The sequence below is a fragment of the Pituophis catenifer genome, unplaced genomic scaffold (assembly GCF_029215685.1).
Source record: "Pituophis catenifer annectens isolate HBS135680 unplaced genomic scaffold, rPitCat1.0.hap2 SCAF_10, whole genome shotgun sequence".
Classification (NCBI taxonomy): domain Eukaryota; kingdom Metazoa; phylum Chordata; class Lepidosauria; order Squamata; family Colubridae; genus Pituophis; species Pituophis catenifer.
This window is the reverse complement of record NW_027256890.1, coordinates 23,827,162-23,840,923: the sequence shown is the minus strand read 5'-3', so window position 1 is coordinate 23,840,923 and position 13,762 is coordinate 23,827,162. Positions and strand designations below refer to the sequence as shown.

Sequence of the window (13,762 nt, the reverse complement as noted above, 5' to 3'; positions counted from 1 at the left end):
CCTGTCCATTTGTCTCTGCTTCTGGACAAATGGACAGATGTCCTCAGTCCGTCTTCCCGGTCTGAACTCCTGTCCACACGATGTGACGCCCGCCTGCACCTGCCTGTGAGATCCTAGCTCTGATCAAGATCAATCAATTGGAATAGAGCTGGAAGAGACCCTGGAGGTCTTCTAGTCCAACCCCTGATCAAGCAGGAGACCCTGCACTCCTTCTCTTTCCTCCTCCTCAGAATAATAGGTTGGAAGGGACCCTGGAGGTCTTCTAGTCCAACCCCCTGCTCAAGCCGGTGTTCTGCCCCAGCTACGGGTCCCAAGAAGTGTACCACACACACACAGCTCCAAAAACTCCGTTTAATACAAACAGACCCCTTTCAAAACGCAGGCTTTAACCACCAATGTGCTTATCAGCCTGCTACGAATTACGGAGATTAAACAAAGTCCGACAAGGGTTGGCAATCAGCCCAGAAACCAAGTTGTAACAAAAAAACTCACTCTCAAAATGCTCTGCGTAGGACCAAACGTTGTTTCCAGCAACGTTTGCCAGCTGTGTGCAAACTTAAATAGGCTAAAGGGAGTGGCCAATTAACCCCAAGCCTTACTCTCGAGGAGACCTCCTCCTCCTGAGTAGCCACTCCTGCCTTTTGGCAGCCCTGCGTGCCCGAGCATTGAGGAGAGGCTCCTCCACTTCACTCTCTCCACTTGAAGGAGCCTCTGGAGGTTCTGAAGGCCCTGGCTGAGTCTCTGCCTCTGGCACCACATCCTCTTCAGCCTCCTCGCTGTCCAACACGAGCGCCGGCTAAACAGGCTGCTGGCGCGATCCCACACCAGCCTCCTCGTCGCCGGGATCAGCCACGATCCACGCAGGCCACTGGCAGGCCACAACAGCTGGAGACTCTACACCTTTTCAGAAAGATGGCTGTCCAGACTTTTCTTATAAACCCCCCATAATGAAACACCCATAACCTCTGAAGTTCCAGTTGAACCGGTCTGGAAAATGCCCCGGGGGGCGGAGGGGCGGCAAAGGTGGATGATCCAGGAAGGGTGGGATCTTCTACCCAGGACCTGCCCCATTGAATCAACAAAGCCATCCAAGCGACAGAAGGAAATTTTGGGATGCAGGCTGGAGTATCCCTAATCCCCCCCGTTGCTTTCTCAGAACGTGTCTCACCTGCCAATTCATTTTTGGATGGGTGCAAGGGTGAAATCTACTTACCTTCCTTACCGGTTTGGAAGCGCACTCACCCCACGCGCATCACATGCGTGCGCAGACCCTTTGCGCATGCGCAAAACCTTCTGCGCATGTGCAGAGGGTAAAAAACACATTGCTTCCTGGTTAAAACCAGGAAGTAACGACACCCGGGTCGCGCCGGAGCCTCGCGCCGCTATCGCTACCGGTTCTCCGAACCACCTGCCACAATTTTTTTTTTTAATTAGATTTATATGCCGCCCTTCTCTGGAGACTCAGGGCGGCTTACAATGCGCTAAGCAATAGCCTTCATACTTTTGTATATTTTATACAAAGTCAGCTTATTGCCCCCACAATCTGGGTCCTCATTTAACCTACCTTAGAAAGGATGGAAGGCTGAGTCAACCTTGAGCCTGGGGAGATTCGAATTTGCAATAATTGCAGGCAGCTAAATGTTAATAACAGGCTTTTAGTCTGTTGAGCTATCCAGGCTCTTAAATCTTCAATTGCTACCGGATTACTCGATCCGGTCCGAACCGGGAGTATTTCACCCCTGGATGGGCGGGGTGACACACAGAATGTTTCCATAGTGGCTTTTCCCAAAAGGCAACTGCAATTCCTGCCTCCCCCCCTTTGGAAAAAAAAACAGAACCGAAAAATGCTTCTTGGATGAGAAGCAAAAATTATTTTCAAAGGCCGATAGCCCTCTCTCCGAGAGTCGTTTGAGGCCACTTGGAACTGCTGAAAGGCCCGTGTTGTAGACTGGAGAGAGATGATGTTCGTAGCCCTCTCCCTCTGTCGAGAGAGAGCTCTTCAATTTTGACATAATGGCCTCTTTCCAGGGGTGGGATTCAGCTGGTTCGGACCGGTTCAGGTTAATTTTAATCTGGTTCGCCGAACCGGTAGTTGCAAGGACTGGCTGACCCTGTCCAACCCATCCCGCCCCTCCCAGGAGTCTCCATGCGGCCCGTTTTGGATGTCAGGTAAGTGCAGTGCCCGCATGGAAGCTCTTGGAGAGCGAGAAACGGGCCTCCTAGAAGTTCCTGAAGTGTGGAAACAGGCCCATTTCCAGCCTCCAGAGTCCGGGGGAGACTGTTTTCGCCCTCCTGGAGACTCGAGGAAAGCCTCCTGAGCCTGGGGAGGGCGAAAAGGCCCCTCCCGGCCATGCTGCAGGAGGCCAAGTAGGCCATGCCCCCATGGCCACACCCACCCAGCAACCGGGCAACGAACCGGTTACTAAAATTTTTCAATCCCCACCCCTGTTTTGACCCCTCTTTCAAACCAGCGGTCCTCTCTGTCCAAAATGTGGACTTTGCCATCTTCAAAAGAGCGGCCTTTGTCTTTTAAAGGCAGATGGACTGCCGAATCTTGTCCTGATGCGTTTGTTCTCCTATGTTGTGCCATGCGTTTGCGAAGTGGTTGTTTTGTTTCCCCACCAATCTCCTGTCTATAACGCGGGCCTTTCAGCCGTTCCAAGAAGGCTCCACACCCATTTGCACCACACGGGTGATCCTGAGGGCACAGCTAAACCTCCAAGTGGCCTCAACGGCCCTCTATAAAGGATGCAAATGAACCAGCTGTCTGCGGTAAGTATCAATCCTTCCATTCCCCACCATCCAAGTCAGAGCTGAAGAAGCTTCTGGGATGAGAAGCGAAACGTCTTCAAAAGAAAAAGTCCCGTTGCCTCTTGAAAAAAATAGCACCTTTGGGACAACCATGATCTGGAGGACTGAGAATCTCCATAGACAAATTTGGTGAGATGCAACCAAGCCGGCGCTACCTTCCCAATCTGCAGCTTTATTTTCGCCTTATTTAAGGATCCCTTGAGACTTTCAAGAAGAGGTTGGATTGTCATTGGTCAGAAATGGTGTAGGGTCTCCTGCTTGAGCTGGGATGGATGGGTGGGTGGGGGTTGGACTAGATGACCTACAAGGTCCCTTCCAACTCTGTTAACCTAGTTTAGCCCTGTGGGAATATTGAAACGGGGCTCGTTGGAGAGACTGTGGGGTTTAGGAAGCAAGGAGGTCCAAATGGCCACAAAAACTTTCTCTAAAGTGGAGGGGTTTTTTGGTTTCGGCAGAGCTGCTACCCCCCCCCTTTTTTTCCCCCTTCTCTTCTCTATCCCACTATGGGCTATTTGCACAGAGCGAGCAGAATTATTTTTGCCAGGTTCAAAAGCAATGAAAAGCTTCCCAGGAATGATGGCGAGAAGGATGCCAGGCTTGGAAAATTTCACATTTTTTCTCTCTGCTCCCTGCCACCCCCATCCTATCAAGCTGGCATTAGTATTCCAGAGCGGGCATCGCAGTGCATTAACATCCCTCTACGCCTGTCCAAATTAGCATGACAAAGATTTGGACGGGCCCCTCCGGCAGGGAGTCGGCTGCGGATGGACCCCCACCCCAGAGACAGCATAAAATAAGAGGCAGCTTTACATTCCCCTCCCACCCACCCCCAGTCCTCTTCTCACTTCTGCTTGTAGCGTTCCCAAAGGGGCTTTTTTTCCCCCAAGACTTTCTGGTTTTTTTTCTTTTGAAGACGTTTTGCTTCTCATCCGAGAAGCTTCTCCCGCTCTGACTTGGATGGCGGGGGAATGGAAGGATTGATACAGGGGTGGGCTTCAAAGGCCTAACTCTCCCTTTTTAAAATTTTAAATCGTTTGATTTGTTTTATAAATTGGGTGCTTTAAATTTGTTTTTCGGCCAAAATATTTAATAATTTTAATGGACTTTTAATGTTTGTATTATCTGTATTTTATCTTGGCTGTTCACCGCTCTGAGTCCTCCAGGAGTAGGGCGGTATAGAAATTTGATAAATAAATAAATAAAAAATTTTAGCAAGGGGTTCTCTGCCTGGTTGCTCGGTGGGCATGGCTTAATCAGCCTCCTGCAACACGGCTGGGGAGCGGTTTTGCCTCCCCAGGCTCCGGAGGCTTTACTTGAGTCTCCGGGAAGGTGAAAACGGCCTCCCCAGGCTCCAGAGGCCTTTTGGAGGTTCGAAATGGGCCTGTTTCTGGACTTCCGGAACTTCCGGTAGTCCCGCTTTTCGCCCTCCCCAAGCCTCCGCACGTGCCCTGCACTTACCTGCATCCAAAATGGGCCGCGTGAGGACTCCTGGGAGGGACGGGGTGGGCAGGACCAGCCGGGAGTGGGATTTGGGGGTTCTCCGAACTGCACAGAATCTTAACTAGAGGTTCTCCCGAACCCTTGCGAACCCCCAGCAGCTCCACTCCTGGATTTATACTCCTTGCAGACAGCTGGTCATTTGCATCCTTTTAGCGGGCCGTTAGATAAACCTGGAGGTTTATTTGTGTCCTTGGGGGTCAGCTGTGCGGTGCAACGTCATCTATCGACATCATCTATCTCCCAAAGCACCCGAAGGCCAGACAAGGAACAATGCATGGAAGCTGATTCAACCAGGAAATAAGGAGAAATTTTCTTACAATGAGAGCAATCAAATGATGGAACTGAAGTTGCCTTCAGAAGTTGTGGGAGCTTCATCCCTGGAAGCTTTCAAGAAGAGACTGGACTGCCATCTGTCAGAAATGGTGTAGGTAGGGTCTCCTGATTGGGTTGGACTAGATGACCTACAAGATCCCTTCCAACTCTATTAGTCTGTTTAAGAGCTTAATTTAGAATCCTGAACTGGGCTGCGGATCAAACACAACCGTCTGATCCTTTTCCAATGCCTGACTAGGTGGCTCAGGCGCTAAGACGCTGAGCTTGTCAATCAGAAAAGTCGGCAGCTCGGCAGTTCGAATCCCTAGTACAGCTCTCCTGCGTGAGTAGCGGGGTTGGATTAGATGACCTCCAAGGTCCCTTCTGACTCTGTTACTGTTACGATTTTAAGACGGGAGAAGATCTCAAGAAGTTTTTTTTTCACACACCCTGCAAAGCCTAAAGCCTGGTAGAATTGCAACTGGAGATTTTTTTTCCCCTGGACCCCACTGGAGGTGAGGAGGTTCAGGTGTTCTGTTGCACCTATTTTACTGGACCGGATGTCGCTCAGTGGCTAAGACGCTGAGCTTGTCGATCAGAAAGGTTGGCAGTTTGGCGGTTCGAATCCCTAGTACGGCTCTCCTGCGTGAGTAGCGGGGTTGGATTAGATGACCTCCAAGGTCCCTTCCAACTCCGTTATTGTTAATCTCTTGGGAAATGAAGCATAGCTTCATTCCCACTCCCATTTTTTTTAAAAAAAGGTTTTTTTAAAAAAAGAAACACCCAGCAACCCAATTATTAACAGATTAACATCTGCTGCTTGCAATTACTGCAAGTTCAAATCTCGCCAGGCTCAAGGTTGACTCAGCCTTCCATCTTTTCAAAGGTAGGTGAAATGAGGACCCAGTTTGTGGGGGCAATAAGCTGACTTTGTATAAATATACAAAAGGATGAAGGCTGTTGCTTAACGCATTGTAAGCCGCCCTGAGTCTCCGGAGAAGGGCGGCATATAAATCAAATTAAAAAAAAAAAAAAAGGAGAGTGAGAGATAGAAGAGGGGGGGAAAAGAGAGGGTTTTAATGTTTTAATTTTAAAATTAAAAGGGCAGCATATAAATTAAAGCAAAAAAAAAAAAATATCCACTTTTGTGCCAAAGTACTTATTCATTTAAGCGCCTCCGTCCAATTACTTCTACGAGACGCGTAGAAAGAGGGTTACATTAAAGCACATTAGAGGAGATTAAAACTAAAAACTCCCGTGGATTAAAACGGCAAAAACCCAACGCCAGGACTGACTGCGGATGTGAGCTACGCCGCCTGTTCGGTGGCTGCAACGCTGCATCACTATTAGAATGTAACTCAAAGAGTAGCAAAAAAAAAAAAAGGGGGGGGGGGTTGGGCTAATTACGAAGACGGGTAAAAATAAAATTAAAGCGGGGAATAAATGCGTTGCCTGATGAAAAGGGAAGCGTGGAGGTGTGACAAAATAGACAGATTGAGGATTGCTCCATAATGGCACTTGTCAAAACAACACGGGTGGGGGGGGGGGGGAGGAGGAGGAGTGGGGGTGGGGGGGAGAGAGAGAGAATTGAAAAGGCAGCCCTGGGGAGGCCCATCCGAGTCATGCAAAATGGCTGCGGTGGTTGCAAAGAAGAATAGAATAGAACAGAGCCTGAAGGGACCTCGGGAGGCCTTCTAGTCTGACCCCCTGCTCGAGCAGGAGACCTTATACCAGTGGTGGGATTCAAGTCATTTTAACAACCGGTTCTCTCCCCTAATGATTTCCTCCAACAACCACTTTGCCAAAACTGCTCAGAAAGTTAACAACCGGTTCTCCCGAAGTGCTGCGAACCGGCTGAATCCCACCACTGTGACGGCGGACCTATGGCACGCGTGTCCAAAGTGGCATGCGGAGCCATGTCGCCTGGCACGCCAGCCGTCGCCCCAGCCCAGCTCCACCGCGCATGTGTGCAGGCCTCCCGCCGGCCAGCTGGTCTTTGGGTCTCTGTGGCGCATGTGCAGAGGGGCAGGGCGCATGGGGGGATGCGCATGTGTGTGGGGTGCTCACATTGCATGTTGGGGGGGGGTTCACGTCAGTGGTGGGTTGCCCCCAGTTCGGACTGGTTCGCAAGAGTATAGGAGGCCCCGCCCACTGCCCTGGATTTCGTCATTGGCAATCTGTGCATGTGCAGAAGTTAGGCTCGCGCGCGATCCAGTTGCGAACCGGTAGTAAAGATAAGTAGAACCCACCCCTGTTCACGTGTCCTCACCCCTCGCCCCCATTTTGGGCCTGAAAGGCCTCCTGCACCAACCTGGAAGCCAAAACGGGGCGCGGGGGATGGGACACATGCGCAGGGGGGGGGGAATGCATGCATGGGGGGGATGTTCGCATTGCATTTTGGGGGTCCAGGCACGTGCGCAGGCATTCGCACTCGTGCACGGACACTTTGGGCACTCAGCACCACAAAGGTTACCCATCACTGCCCCTATCCCATTTCAGACGAATGGCTGTCCAGCCTCTTCTTAAAAGCCTCCAGTGATGAAAACACCCACAACTTCTGGTGGCAAGCTGTTCCACTGGTTAATTGTCCTCCCTGTTAGGAAGTTTCTCCTTAGTTCCAGGTTGCTTCTCTCCTTGGTTAGTTTCCATCCGTTGCTTCTTGTCCTGCCTTCTGGTGCTTTGGAGAATAGCTTGACTCCCTCTTTTTTATGGCAGCTCCTCAAACGTTAGAACACTGCTACCATGTCACCCTAAATTCTTATTTTCTCTAAACTGGCCATATCGAAATCCTGCAAACGGTTTTTTGTTTTTTTTTTTTAATTTGATTTATATGCCGCCCTTCTCCGGAGACTCAGGGCGGTTTACAATGCGTTAAGCAATAGCCTTCATACTTTTGTATATTTATACAAAGTCAGCTTATTGCCCCCACAAACTGGGTCCTCAATTTACCTACCTTAGAAAGGATGGAAGGCTGAGTCGACCTTGAGCCTTGGCGAGATTCGAACCTGCAGTAATTGCAGGCAGCTGGTCTTAATAACCAGCTTAATAACAGAGTGCCTTAGACCACTGTACTCTCCAGGCCCTTTGATCATCTCTGCACTTTTTCCAAAGTCTCAATGTTTGTTTGTTTTTTTTGCAACGTGGGGACCAAAACTGGAGGTGGCATTCCAGGTGTAGCCTTACTAAGGCTTTATAAAGCGGTACTAATACTTTGCGTGATCTTAGTTCTAGGCCTCTGGGCCTTATTTTTTGCAACCAAAGGCGTTTGCAAAATTCTCCCTCTCCCCAGAAACATCACCCTGGGCTCTGGCTGCTCCTAATATGTCTGTCTGTGTCTCCGTATAAATACAGCCTTTAAAAAAAAGAGGAATGACACGACAGCTCTGAGAAACACAGTGCAGGCAATCCTCGACTTATGACCGCCACCGAGCCCCAAGTTTCTGTTGTCAAGCAAGACATTTAAGTTGTTTTTTTTTTGCCCCGTTCTGCCACCTTTCTTGCCACCGTCGTTAAGCGAACCGTTGCCGTCGATAAGGTCGTCGCCCCGTTGTTAAGCGAATCTGGCTCCCCTTATTGACGTTGCTTGCAAAAGGGGAGATCGTATGACACCACCCCGCACCCCCGGGACATTGCGACGGTCATAAATGTGAAGCGGATGCCAAGCGTCTGAATTCTGAATCGCGAGGAAGCCTCAGAGGTCGCAATTGTGAAAAACGGCCGCAAGTCACTTTAGTTGGTGCCGTGGTAACGTCGAACGGTCACTAAAGGAACTGATGTAAGTCGAGGACTACCTGTATATAAACAGAGAACAAATCCTTCTCGCACTGATAATGTTACCTAGTTGGGTCATGAAAGGTCTGTAAGAACACAACCAAGCTCAGAAGAGAAGAGAAGAGAAGAGAAGAGAAGAGAAGAGAAGAGAAGAGAAGAGAAGAGAAGAGAAGAGAAGAGAAGAGAAGAGAAGAGAAGAGAAGAGAAGAGAATATAGGAATGGAATGGAATACAATACAATACAATACAATACAATACAATACAGGAAAGAATAGAATAGAATAGAATAGAATAGAATAGAATAGAATAGAATAGAATAGAATAGAATAGAATAGAATAGAATAGAATAGAATAGAATAGAATAGAATAGAATTAGAACAGAATTCTTTATTGGCCAAGTGTGATTGGACACACAAGGAATTTGTCTTAGGTGACAAATTCCTCCTCCTCCTCTTCTCCACAAACCCCACTCCCTTCTAGCACTGATAATGTTATCTAGTTGGGTCATGAAACGTCTGCAAAAAAACAACCAAACTCAGAATAGAAATAGAAATAGAAATAGAAATAGAAATAGAAATAGAAATAGAAATAGAATAGAAATAGAAATAGAAGTAGAGTAGAGTAGAGTAGAGTAGAGTAGAGTAGAGTAGAGTAGAGTAGAGTAGAGTAGAGTAGAATAGGTAGAGTAGAGTAGAGTAGAATAAGGAATAGGAATAGGAATAGGAATGAGAAGAGAAGAGAAGAATAGAATAGAATAGAATAGAATAGAATAGAATAGAATAGAATAGAGCAGAATAGAATAGAATAGAGCAGAATAGAATAGAGCAGAATAGAATAGAATAGAATAGAATAGAATAGAATAGAATAGAATAGAATAGAATAGAATAGAATAGAATAGAATAGAATAGAATAGAATTCTTTATTGGCCAAGTGTGATAGGACACACAAGGGATTTGTCTTAGGTGACAGATTCCTCCTCCTCCTCCTCCTCTTCTCCCCCAACCCCACTCCCTTCTAGTTAAGGACTACCTGCAATTCCACCCTCCTTGCTAGGAGCCTGGAGTGTGGAGTTACTACTATTAAATTCAATCAACAGTAACCACGAGAAGCAGCATCCGCAGTTTCTGAAGGTCTCCCTTCCCCTTAAAAATACAGAGAAAGGTTTATTGCTCTCGGAAGGCTGAACACGACTCTCCCCCCGCCACTCCCACCCACCCAGTGGGAGAATCCATTAGCCCTTGGAGTACAGGCAGTCCTTGACTTACGACCGTTTGCTGAATGACCCTTCGAAGTCGCAACAGCACTGAAAAAGCACCGGCCACTGCAGCATCCACACGGTCGCAAGCGTGTGCCGTCGGCAAGCGGCATGCGTTTTAAACAAGGGTTGTAGCATCCTGGTATGTGTCTGCGTGTCACACGATCCGCCATCTGTGACCTTCCTGGCCGGTTTCTGACGAGTCAAGTCAATTGGGGGGGGGGGACGACCGGATTTGCTTAACGACCGTGTGATTCGCTTAACAACCGGGGCGGAAAAGGGGAATAAAGGAGGCACGGCTCGTTTAGCAATGGGGAATTGCGTTCCCCGTTGTGTCCGTTACGTCGAGGACTGGAAAGGTTGGGACGGGGAGGGGAGGGGGGGAGGAAGAGCCTGGAAAGTCCCCATACAAAGTGTGAGTGTGTGAATGTGTTGCTTTTTGGCAAGGTTGCCGCGTCAGGGGGAACGCAAGGCGTTGCCAGGGGGCTTCTGTCTGCCAGCTGTACCACGGACCCCCCCCGCATCTCTCTCCTTCTTCCTTGCAAGCTCCCTCCCCAGCCTCCCCCTTCCCGGTCCTCCTCCCCCCCCCCGCCCTTCCTTTTTCTCCTCTTCTCACAGAAACCAGGACAGCTTAATTGCTGCTGATGCAGTTGCCATGGCGACTGCAGGAGGAGGAGGAGGATGTTCGCTTCCTTTCCCCCCCCCCCGCCATCCTCCTCCCCAAAACTCATCTCGCCATCAAAAGAAGGAAAGCCCAAACCGTCTCTGGGCGAGGCCAGGAAGGTGGGGATTTTTTTTTTTTTTTTTTTGCAACTGCTGCAAAGCGGCGGGGAAGGGGACGAACCCGCAGCCCCCTCCCCAAAGCATTCCCAAAAGATGAACCTCTCCATCCATCCACCCTCCGCCCCCCAGCAGCATCTGAAGCCGATGGAAGGAAATCTTATTTACATATTTGTGGGTTTGCTTGTTTGTTTTTAAAAAAAGCCCTTTTCCACGTTGCTCCCCAAAAGGCTGGAGGGGAGGGGGTTTGCAAGGACCCCACCCCCACCCCGACTCGATCCAGCTGCGGGCTCTCTCAGCCGCCCGCTTCTCTTTCCAGGCCAAAATAAATACGCTTTCAATGGAAAAGCGTCCATTTAAATTCCAGATTGGTCAGAAAAGGATGCTGTCAACATAGCACCTTGTGTGTGTGTGGGGGGGGGGGGGGCAAGATGGTGGGAGATGTGCTGCCGGCAAAATTTAGGAGCGAAAAAAACCGGATTTCGGGACTCCGTTTCGGTGCGGCGCACAAAACCTCAAAGTGGCCTGGTCCTCGACTTACGACAGTTCGTTTAGTGACCGTTCGAAGTCACAACAGTGCTGGGAAAAAAGGGACTTAGGACCGTTTTTCACACTTACGACCGTGGCGGCGTTCTCCCGTGGGCCCGTGATCAAAATTCAGGCGCTTGGCCACGGACTCCCATTTATGACAGTCGCAGTGTCACGTCATAAATGACCTTTTGGGACAGACCAAGTCAAGCTGGATTCGCTTAACAACCGTCGGACTCGCTTAAGTTGAGTTTTGCCCCATTTTACGACATTTCTTGCCACGGTCGTTAAGCAAATCACTGCCGTTGTCAAATTAGTCATCCGATTGTGAGGTGAAATCCAGCTTCTCCCATCGACTTTGCTCGACAGAAGGTCGCGAAAGGGGATCACGTGACCCCCGGGGACACTGCAACCGTCATAAACGCGAGTCACTTGTGTCAAGCATCCGAATAGAAATATGACCATGGGGTTGCTGCCATGGGGTCGTTCGTGTGAAAAACGGTCGTAAGTCCCTTTTTTCAGGGCCGTCGTAACTTTGAAACGGTCACTTAAGCGAACTGTCGTAAGCCGAGGACTACCGCTAAAGTAGACATCCGGGTTGTGATTCCACCGTGGTTTACCCCGTAGCACTGACATTGGGCTGCCCCAGAAGGGAAAGACTACGAGGAACCCAATTTCCTCAACCTCACACTGAGCTCCTTCCAAGCTGCAACCTCTCTAGCCCCATCTTTGGAGCCCCAAAACTAAAAGCTTGGGGGGTGGGGAGCCCGTGGAGTTTGTATGTTGTGGCCTGTCGGCCGCCAGCCCCTCCGGCAGCCGAATCAGAGGAGGAGGAGGAGGCGTGGGAGTCGGGGTCAGCATCAGGGCAACCTGAGAGCTCCGAGGGGGAGGAGGGAATGGAGCCGTCACAGAGAGAGACAGAGGTGGAGCCTGGGCCGTCCGTCAGCCCTCAGATGGAGAGTCAACAGCCCCCAAGTCTGGAGGTGGCTGATGAAGAGGAGGAGGAACAGCTGGGTCCAGTGCCTGATGCACAGAAGGCAGAGGAGAGGAGAGCAGTGGAAATCTATGGGCCGGTCGATCCTTGGGATGGAAGAGCCACCACTGCTAGCAAAGCTCTGGGGATCAAAGGCAGGGGGGCGGAGATGAATAGATGTGACAGACAACTATTCATCTCCCGGACAGACGGACTTGTTAGCCTGCGGTGAGAGAGACCCTTTTTGCCGCGGCTGCCGGCGTTCCTAATAAAAGGAATCATTGCTTCAACTGCAGAGGGTTTGTCGTCTTCGGGGAGCCGGGTCAGAATATTGTATTTGTGGGCCAGAGATGCCAAATGAGGCTGGGGGCAAATCTCTGCATTTGCCTTCACGTAGTAGCAACCAAGCTCGGTTAGCTCGGCCCCCTGAGGTTCGCCAAGTGGGGAAAACGTTGGCTGAGATGGGCCCCTAACACAGCGTTGGATTTCCTGCAGCAGCTTTCTGGGTTTTCTCCTCCGGTGTCTCCTGTGGGGCTTCCTTCCCCGAAATCTGGGTGGCTCCTGACCTCTCCTGCCCCCCCCCGGCTTCCTGGCCCAAGGCCACCTTCAGATCCATCCTTCCTTCCTTCCTTCCTTCCTTCCTTCCTTCCTTCCTTCCTTCCTTCCTTCCTTCCTAGCTATCCTCCCTCCCTCCCTAGCTCTCCTTCCTCCCTTCCTCCCTCCCTCCCTTCCTTCCTAGCCAGCCTTCCTTCCTTCCTTCCTCCCTTTCTTCCTAACCATCCTCCCTCCCTCCCTATTCCTTCCTTCCTTCCTTCCTAGCTATCCTCTCTCCTTCCTTCCTTCCTTCCTTCCTTCCTTCCTTCCTTCCTTCCTTCCTTTCCTTCCTTCCTTCCTTCCTAGCTATCCTCCCTCCCTCCTTAGCTCTCCTTCCTTCCTTCCTAGCCAGCCTTCCTTCCTTCTTTCCTAGCTATCCTCTCTCCTTCCTAGCTATCCTTCCTTCCTTCCTTCCTTCCTTCCTAACCATCCTCCCTCCCTCCCTTCCTTCCTAACCATCCTCCCTCCCTCCCTAGCTATCCTTCCTTCCTTCTTTCCTAGCTATCCTCCCTCCCTCCCTTCCTAGCTATCCTTCCTTCCCTCCCTCCTTTCCCCACTGTCCGTCCCTCCCTCCTCCCACTAACCTGTGTGATGCTGTCCCGCATGGTGGGGGAACGGCCCCGCCGCGTGGTGGTCGTGGCCATGGTGGTGGTGGTCTCCATGATAGTCGTGGACATGTCCGCCAGCAGGGTGGTGGCCGTGGTCTCGGTGGTCATGACGGAGGGCACCTCACCCACCAGCCGCAGGTTGCCCTCCACCTTCACGTTGGCGTCGCTCTCGGCGGCCAAGGAGAGGACCTTGAGCCCGTTGTAGTACAGCCCCGAGACCTGGCCCTGGAAGGGGCGGCCCTGGTCGCGGCCTCCGATCTTGATGGCGGCCTGGCTGTTGAAGATGGTCAGCTGACGACCTGCCGGAGGAGCCACAGAGAGGAGCGGAGAGGTGAAAAGGGCGCTCGGCCGGACGCAGCCTCCCAACACCAGAGCTGTCAAGGTCAGGCCAGGTGCCCCCCCACCCACCTCCCCTTATTCACCCGGCTTCCACATGCATCGACCTCCTGGCCTTGCTCCACACCCGGCAGCACTTCCCAAGTACATACCACCGCCTGAACCCCCTAAACTGAGCATATCCGCTGTGCCACCAAGCCCCCCCCTCCCGGCCAGGGTCCACTTAACCAGGCTTGGCATGGGGTTCCATTGCAGCTAGCAGGACCCTCTGATGGGTGCCAGGTGGAAATCCAG

The 13,762-nt window shown here is 50.9% G+C and overlaps 1 protein-coding gene across 1 annotated transcript in view; it reads right to left on the bottom strand.

Annotated features, from left to right (window-relative positions):
* The window catches only part of NRXN2 (neurexin 2), a 428,827-nt gene that overhangs the window by 13,872 nt on the left and 401,193 nt on the right, over positions 1 to 13,762 (bottom strand). Inside the window, exon 18 of the mRNA XM_070951426.1 lies at positions 13,109 to 13,431. Within this exon, the coding sequence (XP_070807527.1) occupies positions 13,109 to 13,431 (323 nt within the window). The remainder of the gene's footprint in view (positions 1 to 13,108; positions 13,432 to 13,762) is intronic.